Here is a 23,481-nt window from a genome sequence, read left to right on the forward strand (position 1 = left end):
CTTAGCATAAAAACATCTTGTGATTCTCATTGTTTTACTATTCAAAATCATCTACAAATGGATGAGGAGAGCTATAAAATAATCTGAAACTGCTCGGAAGTTACTATCCTCGCCTTCTGCCCTCTTCTGTAAAATGGAACAAAATCCAAAATATATCTTCTTATTTGCCTATTTCCTAGGTATTTGTTTGCTTGGGCTTCTGAGACGGTGGGTTCTCCTGCCTGATCCTTAGTTACAGAGCGAGCTCACTGCTTGCCACCTTCGCTTGGAAAAGCATCCATTTAGAAGTGACCCAAGAAGTGACACCGGTGCGAGAGTGTGACCACAGGTCTTGGCTAATCAGTCACTTGCTCCTCTGCTTAGGATGAACCAGGGTGATTTGGAGTGTGCACACAAAAAAACCTAATTTCTAAAAGAATACTTTATTCTTGTTCGACCTAAACTCTCTCCTGAGAAAAGATATTCATTCTGGCCTCCCCAAATACATTTTTTAAAACATGCCATTCTTCAGTTACCCATGGGTTTAGAAGTAGTTAGATCCAGGGTCGTCTTAAAAAGTGACAAGAGGGGGCGCCTGGGTGGCTCAGTGGGCTAAAGCCTCTGATCCCAGGGTCCTGGGATCGAGCCCCACATTGGGCTCTGTGCTCAACAGGGAGCCTGCTTTCCTCTCTCTCTCTGCCTGCCTCTCTGCCTACTTGTGATCTCTGTCGGTCAAATAATAAATCTTTAATAAAAAAAAAAAAAGTGACAAGAGGGGTCCCTGGGTGGCTCAGTGGGTTAAGCCTCTGCCTTCACTCAGGTCATGATCTCGGGGTCCTGGGATCAAGCCCCACGTCGGGGGGTCTCTGCTCAGCAGGGAGCCTGCTTCCCCCTCTCTCTCTATGCCTGTCTCTCTGCCTATCTATGATCTCTGTCTGTCAAATAAATAAAAAATTTTTTTTTTTTAAAGTGACAAGAGTCTGAATGTTGGGACAGAGTTTGGCCATGTCCTTGGCTGGAATGAGTCCACATTTGCTCACACTTAAACACACCAACACTCATGCAGGGAGACGGAAGGAGTCTGGAAGGTCTAGAATTTTACCCTACTTACAAGCATCCTCTTTAGCCTGCCATGATGTCAGAGATGTGGCAGAAGACACGAGACTCCCGGGTCAGAGACAAAGAATTGTATTGCTCACGGCAACAGCAGTAGCCAGAGTATCACCACAAGCACCCGCTCCCCGGGATCCCGTTCCCACAGACCAACGGGAAGGGGGACCCAGGTGATGCAAATAGCAGCTCACAATCCAGGGAAAGAACCCAATCTTTTTCCAAATACTTTTATTGTGCTAAAATACATGTAACATTTACAGTTTTGACTAGTTTCCTTTTTGTATTTAGTCATTTATTTTAGGGGGAGGGAATGCATGTGTGCTAGGGTGGGAAGAGCAGAGAGAGAGGGAGAGAGTCTTAAGCAGATGCCATAAGCCCGATGCAGGACTCAAACCCATGACCCTGAGGTATGACTGGAGCAAAAACCAAGAGTTGGACGCTTAACTGCACCACCCAGGCACCCCGTTTTGACCAGTTTTGAGCATACAGTTCGATGGCACCGTATCTTTTACAATGGATACTAACCCTGCCTGACCTGCAGCGCCGGAGGACATTGTCCTTACGACACTGGGCAATAAACAAAGCTGGCCTTTGCCCTATGCCAGGGGTTCTCATCCCAGTCCTGTTAACATTTTGGACTGGGTAATTTTTTGTTGGGAGGGCTTCCCCGGGCATTACGAGACATTTAGCCGAAGCCCTGGCCACTTCCCGCCAGATGCCAGGAGTACTCCCACAGGTCTAACAATCAAAAAAACATCCCCAGAAATTGCCAAACCTCCCTCAGAGGTAAGACTGCCTCGAGCTTAGAGCGATTGTTTCAGAGGAAGTCACTGTGTCTGTCTTCCAAGCTTGTTCAAACGTCGTTAAAAAGACAGTCCAAAAAAAATAAAAGGGAGGGAGAGAGATAAGATAATCCAGAACAAAGGCGATCTGTCCCTCTGCTCATAAGATATGCAGAAACACAAGAGATCCACGGAGAATTGGCTCCTGGCAATATTTACTTCTAAAACTTGATCTGCTTTTCAGGCATCGATACACTACTTGGCCGATTACACATGGTATTTACACACACACACACACACACACACACACCCTTGTCCATAGCCCTTTGACTAAAGTTATAACATGAACCACTTAGATGATAGGAAATCTGTCCAAAGAAATGAACTGTGTCGGCCCAAGAGGGAGTGTACGTCAGTGTAATTTACAGCTGAGCCAAGCTGTATGTGATGACTCCATTTCCTTGCCTATGCAGGGATTTTTTTTCTTCCTTAAGCTAGTAATTGGCTTTTGGGGGTTTGGGTTTTTTTTTTTTTTTCTCTGTGTGTGTGTGTATGTTTGTTTGTATTTAATACTCTTTCCCCAGATCACCCACACACTTGGAAACCGGAGAGACCTACTTTCAAACACAAACTCGTCTGTAGAATGGTACGACCTTGGACCAGCAAGTTCACCTGCACGAGCTCAGTTCCTTTCTCCATATGACGTGGGGGGGGGGGGGGGGGGGTAAGACAATTACACGAGATGAAAGTGCCCAGTGCGGGGTGCCTGGCACTTGGTAGGTACTCAGTAAACAGCACCCACTGCTTCCTGGAGAACACAGTGGCAGGACATCCGCAGAGTTGTTCTCAGCGATCGCGGAGCTTTCCACTAACTTCTCCACACCCTCACTGGATGCTTCACAAGACCCGTAACACAGCTGCTGAGGATACGGAGCAGAAGGTCAGCAGGCCACAGAGAGAACGACCCTGAGACCGGACCCCATAAGCACCTCTCGCCAACCATGGCCACCAGCTAATTCCAGCTCGATTACTTATGGGGTCAAAGAAGAAAGCAATTCTGACCTTTTGTTATTGGGTTTTATTTCCTTCAAACTGACATCAGTGTGTTGACCTCGCCCAGTTTTCACGGGTCTGCTAACTCAGTGTCTCCGCAGACGCGCATTCTGATAAGTGACCCCTCTCTGGTCACGTGAGCAATGGAGCTCCGCAGACACCTACCCCGGTAGCATAAGAGACCTGATCCTTCCCTCTCTCGGCTCCCCTTCCCGTGACACCAAACTCACAGGCAAAGAGACACCTACCACAGATTCTGAAACTGTGAAGTGATTAACAAAGAGACTTCATTTTTGGTTATCAGAGTCTGATTTTCCCTTGATCTGTGGCATTCTGGCTCTGGAATAAATTCATTTTGTTTGGGGGCAGCTGCACATACAGACGGTTACTCTCCATTGTCTTCCACTGGAACATTTAATTACCGCATCACAGGAGACTTAAAATTCCATTTTCTCTCCACCAAAAAAAAAAAAAAAAAAAAAAAAATATATATATATATATATATATATATATATATATATACCTATAACTGGAGTTTATGAAAAATTATTTGTTATAGCTAATCCTGGGTAATAAATTGGATTTTTTAAATCTGTGTGATTTTTAACACATGAGGCTTCCCATCAGGAAAGCGATGCTTATGGGAAATGCCTGCGGAATCATCAAGCAGCAGCCCCGCTGCTCCTCCGTGAAAACAAATACGACTGAGAAGTTCGTCTATGGAACCTGTAGGATTGAAATTCGCTTTCTGTAAAGGGAATATCACATAATAGTCAGAGGACAAGTGGCAATTCCTAGTGAATTCTCATTCCCTTGAGCCTGGGGTTACGATGTCCCCCTCCCCACCTCAATTCCAATCCTCCAACTAGAAATGTAAGAAATGCGGCTGAATTGTATTAAAAAGCCTAACTGACTTATTTCTTGCATCATTTAAACAACACGAACACTCCTTCATCCCTTCTACAAGCACATGCGTGCACACACACACACACGCACACACACACACACGCGCGCGCGCACACACTCACCCACTCTCATTCTCTCTGTCCTCCAAGTACCATGCTCTGTTGGCCTAAAAAGAAAATCAATACACACACAGCAAACATGCGCGTTGTATTTGTATACGCAATTCTTTTATGAAAAATAAATTCCAACCACAATTTCAAGGACCTAAAGGAGAGAATATCATGGCGTTTAAAAAAAAAGTTGGGGGGGGGGTGCCTGGGTGGCTCAGTGGGTTAAAGCCTCTGCCTTCAGCTCAGGTCATGATCCCAGGGTCCTGGGATTGAGCCCCGCATCGGGCTCTCTGCTCAGCGGGGAGCTTGTTTCCTCCTCTCTCTCTGCCTGCCTCTGCCTGCTTGTGATCTTTGTCTGTCAAATGGATAAATAAAATCTTTAAAAAAAAAAAAAAAAAAAAAAGCTTTTCTGAATGGAGGACTTTTTTTCTAGATAAAACTCCCAGCCAATATGCCAATCTGCTTTTTCTGTATCAAACCTTCTCCCCCTTTCCATCTCAGGGCTTACCCCAATCCACCTCCTTCGATGCTATTTATTAAAGTCACCTCATTTCCCGTGACTATAAAGTAAAAATTTAAAGACAGCCCAAATGGCTCTTTGAAGGAATACTAGGAAGACCTAAGGGTGTGTCGTGGGTCATTGGACCGCCCAGCTCCTGAGACGGTCTAAGCGCACGCTTAGGAATAGCCTGGAGCAGATAACCCAGAACTTGAAAGAAAAGAGTGGCCGTTTGGTTTGTACATGGGGACTACCTGGTCAACTGGGACCTCCACTTGCGTGTCTTCATCTTCCTGGACTTCTGCTGCGCCCCGTGTCTCAGACCTCTCTGCTCCAGCCTGGAAAACGCCTTCACCTGTCATTGGAGACAAATGCACAGCGAAAATCAAAATCCAATTGTGACATCATGTGGCTGCATGTTGAAACTGCAACCAAATACTAAGGAAGAGCACGCTTTTAAAAGATTTTTAAATTTATTTATTTGACAGAGATCACAAGTAGGTAGAGAGGCAGGCAGGGGTTGGGGCAGTGGGAAGCAGGCTCCCTACTGAGCAGGGAGCCCGATGTGGGGCTCGATCCCAGGACCCTGGGATTATGACCTGAGCCACCCTGATATTATGACCTGAGCCACCCACTGAGCCACCCAGGTGCCCCGATAATGCTTTTTAATAGGTATTTTGCCTCCCTTTGTACTGAAAGGGCTTTTGCAGGGCTTTTCCCCGCCACCCTACACACATGTCTGCATTTTCACAGGGAAGAAGCCCAGAGGGGAGGACAAGTCTAACCCAACAGAGCAGGGCTGTGTCCCAGACTCATCCTCACCCCGGGACTGCTGACCCAGCAACACAGCCCTGTACAGGTATCCAGACAGAAGGGACCTCACACCTGTTACCTGCTCCCCACTGTTATCCCCAAAGCTGAGATGATGTTTGGTGCCTGAAAATACTAGCTTTAGGGGTTCTCCTTTCCCAAGAGAATGCCATGAACTGAATATAGGGTGCTGGAATAATTCTATTTGGAACTGTATTGAAAAATATACATATTTCTTCCTGCAACAGAACCAGAGAGCTGACTCTGGGTCTCACACAAATCTATCTTGTAGTTTGCAGATGTCCACAGGATTTTCACAACCTAGGTCTCAAAAATCCTTACCCATAAAATGTAATCTAAATCTCTAAGGCTTTAGGTGAAGCTCCTGTGACTTGTCTTCCCATGGAAAGCAACAGTGGCTCCTTTCCGTACCCAGAGAAGTTTTCCTGTTTCCCCTCAGTCTCCGCTACTCCAGGCCAAGCCATCAAAGAGTCACAGAATAGTTCGTCATTCTATCGGCATGCCCCAAAAGAGGTTTAAGGTGTCATCCCTTCTCACAGATATTTCCTCTGCCCAATTTTTAAGGATCTCCACGGATGGAGAGCGCCCCTCCTTCCCTGGTAATCGATTACAGGACTCACCCTGCCGTCTAGAAAATACAGTTTCATCTTTTATCTTAGAACCTCCTCTATTTCTCCCATGGGAGCTTGTTTCCCAGAGCACGATTATCTGACATGTCACATAATAACATGTCATATTGTTAAAGTTACAAAGTCACTTGTTACTTATGATTAAGTGGAAAACATTCCTTTACATTCCTGGAGGAGCGATTATACATACAGCACCAAGCTACACACGAGACGCAGGCTGGTTGCTCAGGTTGCTGACCCACCAATGAGTGTGTATTCGGAGATGTGAACACACCCCCAGTCAGGTTTTCCCCGGAGGAAATGCTGGAACAGGTGAGGGCTGGAGCAGAGTGCCGCGGGCGCTTAGAAGATCCAGCCGTGAAAAGGGAGGGGAGGCGGGAGGAAATACAACCAAACTCAAGCCCTTCTTGTTTCTCCTAGAGAAACCATTTTCCTTTTTAATTACTTTTTTTGTGACTTGACTGGATATTGGCTTCTCCACTCTCCTTTTTAAAGACCAGGGACAAGAGAGCTGCCCTCAAAGCCGATTCTACACGTTAGATTAATTCGCATGGATTAACTCCTTTTGAGGATTATCTACAGCAATCATTTAAGCCCAGACTGGTTCTTCCCATCATCCAACAAAGTCTTTCCACCCAATGGTCCCTCCTTCCATCAGCTCTTGTATGCTTAAGCAACCCAGAGTAGTTTTTCATTCATTAGCGTTTCCTCAGTTAAATCATCATCTTCTGTGTATATGAAAACTGAAAACATACATATATACAGGAATCCCTACGAGATCATTACCAAATGAGGATGTCAGCATTCACAACTGTTTTGGATCATCACTAGCACTAATGCTCCCCAAAGACATGGCCCACACAGCAGAGCCAAGGATTACATCCTGCCTTGGTCTTGTCTTACTACTGAGGACGTGAATCCACAATGAAATCCCAGTTGGAACCTCAACATCAGAAGAAAGAATATAGAAAGCGAAACAGAGAATGTGCTGAGTCCTCATGGATGTAAGAAGAAATCCTCAGCCTTCTGCTCATGCACTCAACAAAGCCATCCTGGACCTAGCAGGGGTATGGGGCAGGCCACCTGGAGGGGCCAGGAAGATAGCTTGCAATTATTCTGTCGTAAAGCAGGAAAAGCAGAAGTGAGTAAGCAAGTCTACAAAATTGGGAGTCAACAGAGATACAGTAAGCTCTTGGTCTCTCCATCAAACTCTGGAATTGGAACTCAAGAAAACAATGGCAGAAACGATGGAGATTCTGCCTTATTCACATGTGAAGTTCATAACCTTGAGAACGTGAACAGGCTGCACAGTTTATCAAGCGTTATCTCTGGTGTGGTTGTAAAAGGAAGATTAGGCATGTTTGACATTCATTGCTACCTTCTGGATCACCTTAGAAGACAGTAATCATACTCGCTCTCAAAATATCCTTTGAGTCAACCTTCAGGGAAAGGTGCTGTGCTCTAGTTATGACCTGAGTACACGATATTTTTGGATGACGTGTTGGCACCCAAGCGTTGCACCTGCTTTCAAAGACACAACCGAGAGAAACCTACAGATCCGAAAGGAATATACTCTTAAACATGCACATCCAATGGAATGCTTAACTGTACCCAGCCAGAGCTACGAATGACTTGCGGATGTGTTTTAGAATAAACATTTCACAGGAAAAGAAACATAAAATCAATAATAAAAAATAAAGTAAGATTGAAAGGAGACTGGAACGGAAAATGGCAGCCACGGGCTATAAAAGACAAAGAGACAAATCAACAAAACTCCACGTCGTGCACAGCGACACAGAAAACAGAGATAAACGTGTCTGTCTGGGGTGCCGTGCAAGGTCTCATTCATCAGCGAACGGAAACGCGAGCCATCTCCTTCAGCAGCACCGGGCAAGAGAGGAAGGTCAGAGGGGAATTCACAGGAATAAATGGTGGCCAAAAAAAAAAAAAAAGGGAAGAAGGGCTAGGAAATTACTCTGTGATGGGAGAAAGCCTACTGGGATTTTAATGTTTACTACACATGTTATATAAAATTAAAAAAAAATAAATATGAAGTTTTAGAGAAAAATAATTTTACACAATATGGGCTGATGATACGCTGTTTATATAATACTTATGCATTGTAGAAAGCTTGGAAAATGAAGAAAACAAACATCCTTCTACCCTCATGACCCAGAGATAACCACCAATAATAATTTGACAACAGACTCTTCCTTTCTCCTTTGTCCTTCTCTCTCTCTTAAACACACACACACACACACACACACACACACACACACACCCCTCAAAGTGGGATCTTATTGTATATATAGTATTTAAGTGTTTTTTTTTTTTTTACTTTAACTTCCTGAGCACACAGTAAGTTGCTGGGTGTGGCGGTACCACATTGTAACTAATGGACAATATTAAACAATGAAACATTGTTTTTAAATGATTAGGTAGACTTCATTCATTTGATTGAGGAGTCAATATGTATCAAGATCCACCATACAAAAATCACTGCGGGAGACCTGAAAGGGCTGCTTTTGACAAGCTCAGCAGGTTTGGAAAGCTCACAGACCCGGGACTACTTATCTTTCCACATGCCTGCCCTGTGGCTCCTTTCCTGCCCCAGGGGAATAAGCGCAGTGCACTGCCCACACCAAGTCCTCAGTACATGCTCACTGAAATGTAAGTGGAAAGACAAGTTCATGGTTTCCTGTCTTCCCAGCACGTGGAGTCCTCCCTGCTCCGCGCCCCTCCCACCCTGGCACCAGGTCTGGAACTGCTCTTCCAAAGCTCCCCCTGCGCCTGCAGACTTCCCAGTTCTGGTACAAATTCCTCGTCTCCTGTAAATCCCGGGTCTCTCCACTCAGTGTCTCATTTTGGAGGAAACCTCACCCATCTGTCTCTCTCCATCCTGTACCCACCACCTGCGTGGTTTCAATACCCGGGTGACCAGCCACTCCACACCGTGACCTGAATACTTCTGCTTCTCAACGCCAGGGCCACGCCAGCTCCACGTTAGCACACGCCCCCTTCATCCTGTGCCGGCGGGTCCGTCCAGCCCACCTGCAGAGTCCACCCACCCTCCCCCCATCTCAGGCGTGCGTCCTTGACCTCCGGTTTACTCCTTTCATCCTCGTCCCCACGCGGCTGCCTGCTGAAGTCCGTCTGTCCACCAGTCGGGCTCTGGCTCTGCATTCCTCCGTTAAACGCTCGGTATTTTGGCACCACCAGCAGCTGCTGCTCCTCTGTCTCCCTGGACAGCCCAACCTCCTCTGTTCACGTTCTAAGTGCTGGATTCCCAGAGCTTGCTGTGGGTCTACTTCTCTCCTCGGACAGTCTCATGGAGATCATGGTTTGAACACCAGCCATATGCCAATAACTCCTTAACCTAGATAAGCCTCTTCAGAAATCCCAAAACTTACATATCCAATTGTCTAATTTGACAATTTCCCTTTGATATCAAATGGGCATCTCAACCTTAATGTGGTCAAACCAGAACTCTGGTCCTCCCTGCCCCCCCAGCCCCGGCCCGCTGCTCACCATCCCTCTTCCCTGCCCCAGGAAGTGGCAGCACCACTTAACCCCCAAATCTGGGAATTACCCTCACGTCCATATTGCTCTCACTCCTCGTATCCATCCCACTGTTGTCTCGTGAATTCAATCTCCTTCCAAATATATCCCAAATCTGTGAATATTATTTCCATCTCCACCATCAACTTGGTCTAAAAACTAGTTAGAAACTCTCTCATGTCTTCCCATCATGCAAAGAACCTAAGTTCTCCACCATGGCTTCCAAGGGTGAGATCAGGCACTGACCTCCCTCGAGACACACACCCCATACCACCTTGCCTTTGCCCACTCCACTCCAGCCACATTCTGTTTCTCCCCCAGAAAACTCATTCCTGCCTTTGTACTTCTTAGGCCCTCTGCCTGGAAAATTCTTTCTCTGTTTCACGTGAGTGGCTGTCCCTTGCCATTTGGATCTCAGAAACCCACATTCCTCCCTATTTTAGTAGCCACCAAGTCATTCGTATTTCTTGTTTTAGTCTTCTGCCTAGCATTTACTGCGAGCTGACACTTTTCCTATTTATTCCGTGTTTCTGTATTCGTCAACCTCCACCAAACCTAAGCTCCACGAGCACACACAGACATCCGTACTGTTCAGTGATGATCCCCAGTAATAGAGCCCGGCACGAAGGTGTTCAGAAGGTGTTTGTTGAAAGAATGAAGAGCAGACACTCAAAAACATTTGCTGCACAGAGGTGAAATGATGAAATGTACGGAGCATGCCATTTCAAAGCCACTAGCCAGCCCACTAGTTCTTCGTGCTGTTACCGGGTTGATGCCCCCTTTGGCCATATGAAGCGGTACAGCCTTCGGGTGAGGAGGAGCAGCGGGAAGTTGAAAAGAAAGAAGGCTGCATACAACCTACACTGGGATTGACTGTGTATGCTGTGCGTGGTAGCTAAAAGAACAGCCCCCCAAAGATGTCCAGGTCCTAATCCTCAGAAACCGTGACTATGTCACATTGATAGGAGAGAGGAATTAAGGTTGAAGATGGAATTACCGTTGTTAATCAGCTGACCCTGAGATGGGAGAGGATCCTGGACTATTCTCCTGGACCCAGTGTAATCACACAGGTCCTCGTAAATGAAAGAGACAGGCAGGAGAATCAGGGTCCCGGGAATACGGTGTGAGAAAGACTTGCCTGGTCATTGCCGGCCTTGAAGATGAAGGGGACCGTAAGACAACCTTTGAAAACTCAGAAAGGAAGGAGGTGAGTTTCCTCCCTTAGAGACTCAAGAAGAAACAAAGTTCCGCCAACGCTCCGCGTATAAGCCAGTGAGGACCATTCTGGAATTCTGACCTCCAGGACCACAGCATAATGCATTTGTATGTTGTGTTCAGCCGCCCAGTTTGTGATAAGTTGTTACAGCAGCAACAGGACACTAATACACCATGTGTCTAAAGATCACGGTCGAGAGAGAACATCAGGGCGGTCCCCACGGCCTATCCCCTTTCTGATTCCTGCAGGTTTCCTCCCAGACTGGGGCCACAGGCTCCGACACCATCCGTCCCTTCTGCCTTTCAGGCGCTGGTCCGAAAAGCCCTTGCAAGTCCACTAGCTTTTGCTTTCATCCTCTGTTAATATTTGTCCTTCACACTCCCCTACAAGGTGCAGAAACCAACCACTACTGCCCCCAGACACCCCCTCTAGGTCAGCAGGACAGAGATTCCATTTTTTTGAAAGTCTTCCCTACCCCCCAAAACCTTTGTAATAAAAGTAATAAAAGCCATTTGCTAACAAACTCAAGAGCGGGGATAAATTCGATCCACAATCCTGCTCTCGTTCAATTACTCTACGAAGGCTCCAATTCCATGCTTGGATGCACAGACACCCAAACGCAGCGCTAATCTTCCTCCTCTGACTCGCGAGTCGGCGTTTTAGTGTCTATTACGCCGTAAAGCAACAGCAAACATGCTAGTAAAAGTAAAAATGCTCCTCAATTATTTTTCATTTATCCCTTATGAATTTTATTGCCTAAAAAAAAATGAAAGCCGAGCTTTGGAGGTGGAGTCCTCACAGCATTACCGCGGGGTTCCCATTAATAGGAATCTGTTTCCCAGAGAAAGGGAACACAGACGCTCGTGCGGGGTTAGCCTCTGCAGCTCGAGGGGCCGCAAGAGAAGGGTTCCCGGTCTCGGGGCATCCAGAGCTCCATCTGGTGATGTCACAGGACTCGGCCATTCTCGAGTAACAGAAGTTACTAGATGGTGAATGACAGGTGCACGCAACGGGTGACAGTTAGTCTTAAAGCCCAGCCACCTTGTTGAAAGCAAACCTCCTCCCTACAGTTACTCGCAGTCATTTTTAGATAGTTTCGTAAACTGTATTTTGATGAGCTTTGTGTCTGAAATCGATGGGAACTTATCAGGACAAATAAGAAGAAAAATCACAGTCTGGTGCCCGGTTCTGAGGGCTCCCTGGGAATATGAGATACTTAGTCAGCGGAAGCCCTACACGTCAGCAAGAAAACTTTAATGTGCCTGATGTGCCAGTCAACATTGTACTAGGATTTACTACTGAGATGGCCTCATAAAGAAATGTTAAATTAGAAACAAGACATTGATTTTAAAAGGTAGCTCATTAAACCCAGTGAAGAAAAAAATGTGGGGAAACAAGGAGTCTGTAGCTCTCAGTGTATAAAGTAATATTCTAAGAAGAAAAACATATATATATATATATATATATATATACACATATATATATATTTTTGTAAATAGGCCTATATATATATTTTTTGTAAATAGGCCTATTTACAAAAAAACCACTATGTACATTTTCTTTACGTCATATCAGTCATCAGAGACAGAATTGAAATTAAAATGGTTAAGAAGATGTCATAAAAATTATTTTCATCAGCTAATGTTAATGGGAATACATTTGCATGTGAAATATGTTCAATTTCTAATATGTAACTCTCCGTAGATACAGATGACCATCATCGTATCTTACTGAACTTCAAGGCTGACCCAGAGAGAGGCAGCCCCCGCACCGTTCAACAGGCGGCACGGCGGGACGGATGAAGGTGTCCGCGTGTCATGACACTTCCTTGTGAGAGGACACCGGCCGGCCCTCCCCGATCCTTGTAATGACTCACACCACAGCCTCCTCGCACCACTCCTGTGCGCTGACGGGTCATCTCGGGAGGAGGGATCCCAGCACGTGACAGCGAGCGTTCTGAGCGTGTCGGAGGCTGTGCGGAAATAGAACCCGAATGTTTTCTAATCACTCATCTTCCCCATCTGTCTCGTTATGTCCCACAGACCCAAATGGAAACTCCCTACAGAAACAGGAATATCACAAGCGACATCTTTCTTTGGCAATTCAGAACATGACAACTTTACCCGAGTGCTTCCATCGGCTGAGTGTTCCCAACCACAATTGAAGATATGTGGCTTCTTTCTACTCCCTGACCCCACTGCAGGGGATTAAATCTCACCTGTGACACAACTGAAGTTTAAGTGTGACTGTGAAGCCTACATAGACTTGACCCCACTGCCATTGCACTTTAAAGAGGTGCAACGAAGTTTTCCTAGTGTAGACAGAACACGGGCAGTTTCGGTCTTATCCCTGCCTTCCTTTTCTAATCTTTTTTAAGGTACAGATGTTTTATGATTTTTATCCAAATCAGAACTATTCAGAGGACAAAGAACAAAACACACATTTACAATATGTAGAGTTCATGACTCAACCATTTTACAACCTATGTAGGTTTTGCCATAATTTCTAAAGTCTGTATCCCATACACAAGACTAAGAATAAGAAAGTAGCTCCGCATAGGTTTGCCTAAGTCAACAAGAATATGTGGCTTTACGTTTTTGTTCCTAATTTCGTTACCTTATAAAAATTCCCCTGCAAATTAGTTTTAGTTTACCAGAATAATTGAATTGTTCCTTCTTATACCTCAGGGACTTGGAGTTACTTAATAAGTGGCCTAAAATCCCCAGTTCCTGTTTTTAATTCTGGCTGGCCCAACGACCTTCAAACAACCTGCGTGTTCATCTGTAACAGAGCCAGCCCTCCTCAAACTACTTCTCTGCTCTAGGAATTTTCTCTTGGTAACAAAGAAAGTACTTGCATGTAATAGAAGTACATGGTTCGATTAAATTCCTCAACTTTCTGTTCGTTCATTCGTTCATTCACTCATTATGCCAGTGTCTCCTGAGCCTCCTCGTGCTCAGACACATGCTGGACACCAGCCATAGAAAGAAGAACAAGATGCTTTCCATCTGCAGGGGAATCGGAGAACATCAAGGGCCCGAGCAAGTGTAGCAAGTGCTGCACCAGCTGTCTGGCGAGAGGGCACAGAAGCAGGAAAGGGGAGTGGAAAGGGAGCCAGTCAAAGCTTCTGACAGACAGAAGCTACAAATCCAAGGACGGACAGAACTCAACTCTGAGGAGCAGAGGGCGGCCATCCAGATGGAAAGATCGCTGTGTGCAAAGCCTGAGAGGCGGGGACTGCGGTCAGATGGGCTGCAGGGCAGGGGAGGTGGGGAAGGAGCTGGAAAACCTTATCTGATAGAACAAGACTCTGAACTTGATCTTACAGATGATGAAGAGCAACCCAGGGGCCAGGGGTAGGGGACCGTCCTGGAGGAGGGCAGCCCCGGATGGACGGGGGCGGGGATTCCCGGCAGGGTGTGAGCCCAGAGGGGGACAGATGGAAGGTACTAGTGCAGGCATTCGGGCACAATACTGCCCCGTGGGAGTGATCGGGTCAGAGTGAGAAGACTGGCTGAGACCGTAGGAAGGAAAAGTCTGGAATGTGGTTCAGACGGAAGCAGTAAGAGGCTGGTAGCCTGGCGGGTTCCAAGGATGGGAAGGGAACTAAAGCACGGAAGGACGGGTCCCCCGCGTCTGTGGGGACAGCGGGACAGGCGCTGCCCTGGGGCACTATGGTCTGCATGAGACTTGTAGCTCCCGCGTGCCGGCAGTGGCAGCAGGATGGGCGGAGGCGGCAGGAGACACGAAGCTGTACTCACGGGACTCTGTGACCCCTGGCCGGGGGAGGGGCGAGGAGAAAGAGCCATAGGGGACTCTCGGGTTTCCCGCCGGCGTGTCCACGGGGTTGGTAGAGCTATTTACCAAGATGAGGGACAGAAGACGAAGCGGGTGGCTTGTAAGAAGGGAGACGATGAGTTCTGAGTCGGATGCCCTGGTTAGAGCCCCCTGTGACCTGTGCATCTTGACAGATGGTTGGAAATACAGACCTGTTGACTAGGAAGGATGAAGATACAGATTGGGGTAAAGAAAGTCATCGGTCTGAACAACAACTTGCAACGAGAATAGAAGATGACTGGAGAGAAAATTCTAGGAAACAATGTTTAAGGGATGGGCCGAAGAGGAACCCACGAAGAGAAAACAAGTAACGACCGCTGTGAGAAAACAATCAGAGTGCGAGCTGTCCAGGAAGCCCAGGGGAAAGTGAAGGCGATAACAAAGGAGCAATCAGTATTAACAAGTGTCCTCCAGGGGTCCTGGGTGGCTCAGTGGGTTAGGCAGCTGCCTTTGGCTCGGGTCATGATCTCAAGGTCCTGGGATCAAGCACCGCATCCAGCTCTCTGCTCAGCGAGGAGCCTGCTTCTGTCTTTCCCTCTGCCTCTCCCCCTGCTTGTGCTCTCTCTCTCTCAAATCAATAAATAAAATCTTTTAAAAAATTAAAATTAAAAGTGCACTCCAGGTTGGTATCCCAGTGATCTGGTCAAAGAGGTGAGAGCAACTTCCTAAAGCACGGCAATCAGGGTATACTGGGGTGTGGTTTGAAAACACCCCCAGGGTGGGGGTCACTCTTTCAAGACGATTTGCTGTGAAGCAGAGGAGACTTGTAACACTGGACTCAGAGGCCTGAAGCCATGAAGGTAGGGAGGGCTGAACCGGGGTCAAATCCCACCTTTTCTACCTCCTGGCTTCCAGTGAATACGTCACAGATGTCCGCACTATCACTTACGTCGCCCAGGCACAGGCATATCCAGTGAAATCCAAGCCTTGCTGCAAAAACTCAAACAGTTCCCCTAGCCACCTGTGACCGAGCCAAACCAAAGGAAACCATCTTCCTCTTGATAACAAAATGTAAGTAGAACTGTATGTCATGAAAATACCAATCATCATGGTATGCAGACATGTAGTGGGGTTTAAACCTCAGCTACAATGTCTACATGGTAATCTGTGTGCAGGGGGCTGGGGAGGCCAGCACCCCTCCCAGGAAACAAGGCACCTTCAGCCTGTATGCCTAACTGATGCAGTCTTTAACAATCATCTCAGAGAAATAAAAGACTGCTTAGCTCCAGAAAACTACCAAGAATTCATGCAAGGAATCTCAAAACCCAAAGACTGGGGGGGAAAAAATAAACAAACAGGATTTAAAATTTTCAAAAGCTATATGTAGTCAGTAAAAATTAAGATGGAAGACTGAAATACTTCTGTAAATATTTGTTTCCAAATTACATACACGGCATATACTTATGGGATTAAATACCTAGCTCAAACACGAAAATAAAGAGAGACTAACTGTGCATTTTCAAAAGTTGGTTATTAATCCCGATTATTATTAAATTACTCCTTTGAGAATCTAAGCCTCCAATGTTCACTTTCAACAACCAGCAATGATATGCTTTAAAACACCACACTCAGCAACGCCGGAACTAATGGGAGAATAAAGCCAGAATCGCCACTTTTATAATGAGTCTGATTCTGAGACAGGTGCTGGAGAGTCTACGAGCTGTGGTCCTCGATCAGGGTAGAGGGACACACGGGGCAAGTGTGCAAATTGGGGCAAACCAGTCATTCTGAATAAAAGGATGGGATAATTTTTCATCTCATCTGTTTGGTGAAGGTAAGATGCCTGAACTGTTTGTTAAATCTGAGTGAGAGAGTCTTAATTTAACCATTTTGGCATTTTATATACAGCGTGCTTCTATTTGCTCGAGACAAAGCAGGATCTTTCAAATGCGTACCATTGCGGGTGTTTATAATTGCTCCACAGATGATAAATTTTTGTCAGAATTGATGCCCCGCCGAAGATGTAGCTTTACTTTGGTTAACATGCCATGGGAAGTCACAATATACTCAATTCAGCGCTATCTCTATGCACTCCGTGATTCAAGGAGCTGCCGCCAGTAAGTAGCCAAAAAACAAATCCTTGCCCAAGACATTCTTCTCTGCAGTATCCACCATGTTCCAAATTTTGTTTAAAGCCGCCTAAGGGTTGGGGCACCTGAGTGCCTCAGTGGGTTAAAGCCTCTGCTTTCGGCTCAGGTCATGATCCCAGGGTCCTAGCATCAAGCCCCACATCACATCAGGCTCTCTGCTCAGCAGAGTACCTGCTTCCTCCTCTCTCTCTGCCTGCCTCTCTGCCTACTTGTGATCTCTCTCTGTCAAATAAATAAATAAAATCTTTAAAGCTGCCTAAGGTAAATCCACTCAAGTGAGCCTACTGAATTCCATCGTAGGATGACTCGACAACCACACGTACAACTGACACCGCACTTTGAGGCAGACATGGACATAGATATTCAGCGAGTGATACGGACATTCAGATATAAAGCGACTACATACTGAGTACAAAATTTGAGGGAATCAAGGGAACAAAAATGTCAAACCATCAATGGGAAAAGTGATCCTAATAGCTTCGGTTAATGAGGGGAAATACCCAGGTTAGCTACAAAGTAGGACTCTGTGTTCCAAAAAGCTTAAGGAAATCAGAAATCAGTCTCACTCCGCTTGCTTACACTTAATGTTGCTCCAACCACACAGGCTGACCGGACACCCTCCGGATTCTCCACTCTTTCTCTAGTGTTCAGACTCGGAGGTTCAGTCTGTATTACGACAAAAATCTGAGGAAGCTATACTTCTGCAAAGATAGAAAACATTGTCCTCTAGCATTTTTGCCTGTGATTGAAGTTCATCGCCTAACAGTTTCTTTCCAAAAGGCAGAATTCTGGATCCTAAAGCTTGGGGCATGGATATTCCTTTCAAATATCCTTGCTGCTTTCTTCACTGATCATGGAGAAACACCAATAACCTACTTGTGGGATTTCTTTTTGTTTCATTTTGGAGAGAGAGAACACGTGCATTATGTGCATGAGCACGGGAAGGAGGGACAGACATAGAGACTCAGAATCTTATGCAGACTCCACACCCACTGTGGAGCCCAACACGGGTCTTGAACTCACAACCCTGAGGTCCTGATCTGGGCCGAAATCAAGACTCAGATGCTTAACCGACTGAGCCACCCAGGTGCTTCCCCGATAATCTACTTCTTTTAATCTTGGGGAGGGGGATCAGAAATAAAGTCATCTTTCTTTGGCTCTTTCATTAACCTGTAATTTTTAAGAATTCCCATTACATTAAGTGGGTAAGAATTAACTTTCGCTTCATTACATAATGTTTTCACATACATGCAGTGAAGATAAAACACAAAGATTGGTTAACCTAAGAAAATGTTTATTCTAGAATAGGGTGGAAATGCTTATTATTTGGTCAGGGAACATTTTTTCTTCTTCAACATTTACCTGAAACAAGGGAATAATAAGTGATAGTATTAATAATGATGATTAGCTAATAGTTAACAGATGCTTATTATATGACAGGCACAGTTCTGAGCACCTGACACGTGAAACTCATTTCTGCCCAAAACAACTTTATGAAGTAACTAGACTTCATGAAGTAACTGCTGACACGACCTACGTTTTACATACAGACAACGAATGTACACGAAAGTTCCCCAGGGGCAAGTGTCGGAAGCAAGATTCAGATACAGCGACTGAAACTAGATGGCTTGACCATGGTTTTGTTTTGTTTTGTTTCCCTTATCATAGCACATACCTTCCCCAATGTCCATCACCCAGCTGACCGTGCTTTTAATGTAGGCTTTCTGACGTGCCAGTCCTGACCATTAGTGGATCGTGACATCACTTTAATGAGGCGCCAGTAGTGGTTTTCAAGCAAAACAGAAGAAACCAGAAAATGGATTTTGACCCCAGGGTCAGCTTCATGGGTATGGGGTAGGGGGTGAAGACCATGCCAGAGAGAACCACTCCACTTAGCTTAATGCTCTGCTGGCACCATCTTGAAATTCTTTTTCTTTTTTTTTAAGATTCTTATTTATTTGACAGAGAAAGAGTGCACACAGGCAGGGGGAGCAGCAGAGGGAGAGGGAGAAGCAGACTCCCTGCTGAGTGGGGAGCCCAATGCGGGACTCGATCCCAGGACCCTGAGATCATGACCTGAGCCAAAGGCAGACACGCAACTGACTGAGCCCCCCCAACCCCCAGGCATCCCACCACTTTGAAATTCTTAATAATTTTATCTTTGAAGCTGCGTTTTGTAAGGGAAATCTGGTGAGACAACAGAGCATGTCTGTGAGGAGAGGAGACACAGACAACACATGTGCCTGCGGTTGTTGGCCACCCTGGTCACCTATGGGGTCTGCTGTGTCCCCCGCTCCCCTGCACCATGAGCATGGAGCTCAGGTGCAGCCTCACGGCAGGGGTGTCTATCTGTCAAGACTCAAAGTGAGTACCAGGAAAGAGTCTTGTGTCTGCATTGGAGCCAGGGGCTATGGGGTCACTGACGGCCCCTCAAGGCCACCTGTACCACTAACACCAGAACTTGCTTCCAAGGAGGAAAGAATCCAGTGGTGCTCTAGGAAATCCTAAAGAGCAAGGGTACTTCTGGCTCGAGTGGCCTCCCTGGAGAAGTCAAGTGCTTCTGGAAACAATGACATGGCCTGGAAGGGAAACAGGGGTGACCCTTGGCCTCGTCCCTTCTCAGTCCTTCCTCGCTCACCAGCAGGCCATCGGGCGGGAGGGCGGATAGAACGTGTGCACATGAGGAAGTGCGGAGGGCTGCTGAGTAGGTGGTGACAGAGGAGTCCCAGTCATCTGGTGAGGGCGGAGGCACGCGCAGGTATGAGCTAAGAGACGCCAACTGTGTCCTTGCAACCATGCGTGCGAGGGAAACGCTCTTACATCTCGCGTGTGAAATCGGCATTGCATGACAGAAAGACGAGGGGCAAAGTTCATCCTCGTCAACATTTTTTTTTTTTAAGATTTTATTTATTTGTCAGAGAGAGGGAGAGAGAGCGAGCACAGGCAGACAGAATGGCAGGCAGAGGCAGAGGGAGAAGGAGGCTCCCCGCCAAGCAAGGAGCCCGATGTGGGACTCCATCCCGAGACGCTGGGACCATGACCCGAGCCGAAGGCAGCTGCCCAACCAACTGAGCCACCCAGGCGTCCCCTCGTCAACATTATTAATTTAATTTTAACTTCTTTAGAATGAAAGTAACAGCAAATAAAAAAACACCACGGAGGAAGAGAAGGAGCGTGGAAGCAAGGGGAGGGTATACGTTTAAGGATGTCGAATAGCACTTTCCTCCCGCTTTCTGAACAAAGGGCGCCGCTTGTCCATGTGGTTCACTGGACCTTGCAAATCGTGTGGACAGACAAGCAGTCCCCGCAGTGACTACCGCTCCGCACACCTTTACTTCATGATACAAATGTTCAGAAGCCCACGTGTGTGTACATGACATTGCATGTTTTTTTCACACTGGGAGTCACAGAAAATTTAAATAGCCCTTCACTACACTGGAGAGAATAAAAGGCAATACGGACCCTCTCTCCTTGCCAAGCTGAAAGATGAGCCACTCCTTCAGGACAACACACTTCTGGCAGTCCTGCTCCCCGCTATGTTCTAAAAGATCACCCTAATCCGGCCCAGCTTAGACCCTCCAAATAGCACGTCCCACAGCTCTGCCACCACGCCCTTCACCCCAACCCCCAGAGCAAACCCAGTGGCCCTGGGCCGCCCGTCCTCACCTCCCTGTCCCCCTTCGAGTGGGCCATCTCCCCCTTAGCTCAGCACCTGTACTCACACCATCTCCCAACGGCCACCCGGCCCATCCGTTCTTCCCTTCAGGGAGCAACTCAAGGGCCACCTCCCAGAAGGCTTCCATCTCTCTGAACTTTCCACACCTCCATTCCCTACCCTAACAGTTCCATGTGGTAGACAGTTAGACACTGTCACACAAAGGATATGAGGCTGTTTCAACTCACTTCATGTCTCCCAACGTCCCTAACGTACGACACGGTTGGGCGACACACGGCGCTTGCTCTGGAGCCGGGACGGGGGAAGGGAGCTCACGTTCCTTGAAAGCCTAGAATGAACCCAGGAACATTCCTCATAACCGCCCTGTGAAGGAGGTACTTTTATTCCACTTTATGGACCAGGAACCTGAGGTTTCAATAACTTGCCCACCGTTGCACAGAGCCAGACCCAAGGCCCGGGGGTCCCCCACCACAGTGCCTTTTACAGGATACCCACCTTGGAAGACGCAGCCCCACCACGAGGGTTGGTGCCTGAAAATTACACACCCAGACAGATGTCTGAAGAGTCACAAGGGAGAGCTGTTTTACTTCTGAAGTTCCAGGCTGCCCTCTAAGTTACGGACGAGGAGAAGTAAACTCAAAAGTGAAGAATGGAGATCGAAGGCCAGGGTGGGGAAGGCGGGAAGGTGGGTAGTTTCGAGATCATTTTGGGAAAACAAATGAGAAAGAGAAAGAACACTCTTGAGAAGAAATCAAAACTGGAGGGACGTTGAGGAAATGAAACTTTGCGGGAGCAACAGAGAAGAGAGAGGCATCAATTTAAAAACGTTGGCAGGACACCTGGGTAGCTCAGTCAGTTAAGTGCCCAGCTCTCTGTCTCAGCTCAGGTCTTGATCTCAGGGTTGTGAGTTCAAGCCCCAGCCCCAGTCCCACAATGGGCCCCACGCTGGGCATAATAATTTTTTAAAAATTATTTTTTAATGTTGGCAACTCAGGCATAGACTTCAAAGAATGAGTCTTTTTTTATTTAATGATTGTATTTATTTGAGAGAGAGTAAGAGAGAGACAATAAGGAGAGAAGCAGGCTCCCCACTGAGCAGAAAGCTTGACTTGGGGCTCGATCCCAGGACCCCCGGATCATGACCTGAGCTGAAGGCAGACGCTTAACCAATGGAGCCACCCAGGTGCCCCTCGAAGTATAAGTTTGAGTCTGGTGTGTGCCCTGGAGGGAGTTTGGAGAAAGAAAGAAATTTCATCTGCTTTTGGCTTCATGGAGGAATAGCTAAAGAGTCCATGGTGAGCTCTTCCTTAAAAATCCTAACCTGTGATTGAACCCCCTAACCATCATTCAGGATAATTCTTCTTCCCTGTGAAGTAAAACTGCATCTTGTCCTGACTTCGAGTTTAACTGTTGGAACCAGTTAAACTCGTGATGGCCAAAGGCGTGATGGCCAAAACCTGCATCAGAACTGCCGGCGGCGAGAACACCGTTAGCAGGAGATGAGTGTAACCGGCAGTGATACCCGAGTGAGAACATCCGTAACAATTTCCTTCCCAGCTCCACAGCGAGAGGCGAGGGCTTTTACTTCAGAGGAAAGAAACTCTGAAAAACCATCTGTTTCCCTTTGACGTTCCTAAGCTGATATATATTTCCTTTTTCACTGAGAGGAGGGTTAGGAAAAAAAGGCGGGAGGAACGAGCTATTCTCCAGATAGAACGGGGTACCTGTCAGTGGCAAAGTAAAGCAGACGAGATAAAAACAATCAAAATACTGAACACCGCTTCCAACAGTGAAGTCATAAAGTTCCATCATCATCAAAACTTGTTTCTATTTTCAATCACATTCACGTCTTGGAATATATTTTCCTTTTCGGGGACAAAAGCTGAACTTTTATGGGGAAGAAAAAAGGTAATGCGGCAAGTGTGTATTTTCGTTGGCGTACTATGTATGAATTTTTTTAAAAAAAATCAATATATTCCTTTTCAAAAAGTCAGCGGCCAGATAAGCTGACCGCATATTAATGAATCCCACAGCTGGGTTTAAAGATTTTATTTATTTATTTGAGAGAGAGACAGTGAGAGAGAGCATGAGTGAGGAGAAGGTCAGAGGGAGAAGCAGACTCCCCATGGAGCTGGGAGCCTGATGCGGGACTCGATCCCGGGACTCCGGGATCATGACCTGAGCCGAAGGCAGTCGTCCAACCAACTGAGCCACCCAGGCGTCCCCCACAGCTGGGTTTAAATGGAATCTAGCAAACCTCTACTAGAAAGCATTCAGAAAAAAGCTTTTCAATAAAGAGGGAGCTCCTCATATCGAAACTGGGTCTAACTGGATGGACTGTCCTGAATTCTTCTCTGAAAAGTTCAACAGGCCAACCTTACAGTCAAGTGTACTCTGTGTTGTTTGTAAATACAATCTAGGAGGCCTATTTTAAAGCCAGAAGAGGAAGCCGCATGCCGGGGTCACGCGTGGCCCCGAGGGACCCGGGCAGATGAGCCCTGGGGCTCGCGCTCAGCTCGGCACACCCTCCCCTTCCCAGCTTAGGTCCCTTACAAAGCTAATGCAGGTTGCAGCAATCTTACTTTAACTCGGGAAATGTTGCTGAATTGTCAGACCGTACCTGCTGGCAAATTAAGAACTAAAGAGATAAATGCACAAAGACACACACATTTACACTAAATAAACTATGCAAATCTGTTGCACGTCTGACATACTTCCCGGGATTTATTAACTTGCAAGAGGAAGCTATAAATTGCCCCGCCCAGGGCCGTGCCAAGCAGGCTTCTTCACAAACTGTCCTGTGCCTGAGGATTCCTGGCCAATGGGACCGGCCAAACGCGCTGATGTAGCGGTCACTCCACGCTCCCCAAGAGAGGCAAAACGGACAGAGAGAAAACCGTTCGGACAGCTGGTCATCAGAAAGAGTTCAAGAGTGAAGACTGTTCCTAGACATCACCGTACAGAACTTTCCCACCAGTGGAACATAAAAGTGAGAACTGGCTTTTGTGGGACACATCGCATGACCTTGCCATCGCCCCTGACCTTTGCCTGCGCACAGAGGATTGGGACAATCTGGATCATCAGCAGATGTGCCCACAGCACGCAGATTCCCTCCAACGCCCTCAGGAAAGAGGAGGAAGCGTGTGGGAAGGAGAGACCGTATGGCGGGTGCTCCGGCAGTCTAATGGACAACGGTGTGGCG

The 23,481-nt window shown here is 46.8% G+C and overlaps 1 protein-coding gene across 3 annotated transcripts in view; it reads right to left on the bottom strand.

Annotated features, from left to right (window-relative positions):
* DCDC2 (doublecortin domain containing 2) overlaps nucleotides 1–23,481 on the bottom strand; it is a 133,204-nt gene that overhangs the window by 16,812 nt on the left and 92,911 nt on the right. For all 3 annotated transcript variants that reach the window (XM_032341229.1, XM_032341228.1, XM_032341230.1), the window contains one exon: nucleotides 4,697–4,797. In XM_032341229.1, coding sequence (XP_032197120.1) covers nucleotides 4,697–4,797 — 101 coding nt within the window. The remainder of the gene's footprint in view (nucleotides 1–4,696; nucleotides 4,798–23,481) is intronic.

The sequence above is a fragment of the Mustela erminea genome, chromosome 4 (assembly GCF_009829155.1).
Source record: "Mustela erminea isolate mMusErm1 chromosome 4, mMusErm1.Pri, whole genome shotgun sequence".
In the NCBI taxonomy this organism is placed as follows: domain Eukaryota; kingdom Metazoa; phylum Chordata; class Mammalia; order Carnivora; family Mustelidae; genus Mustela; species Mustela erminea.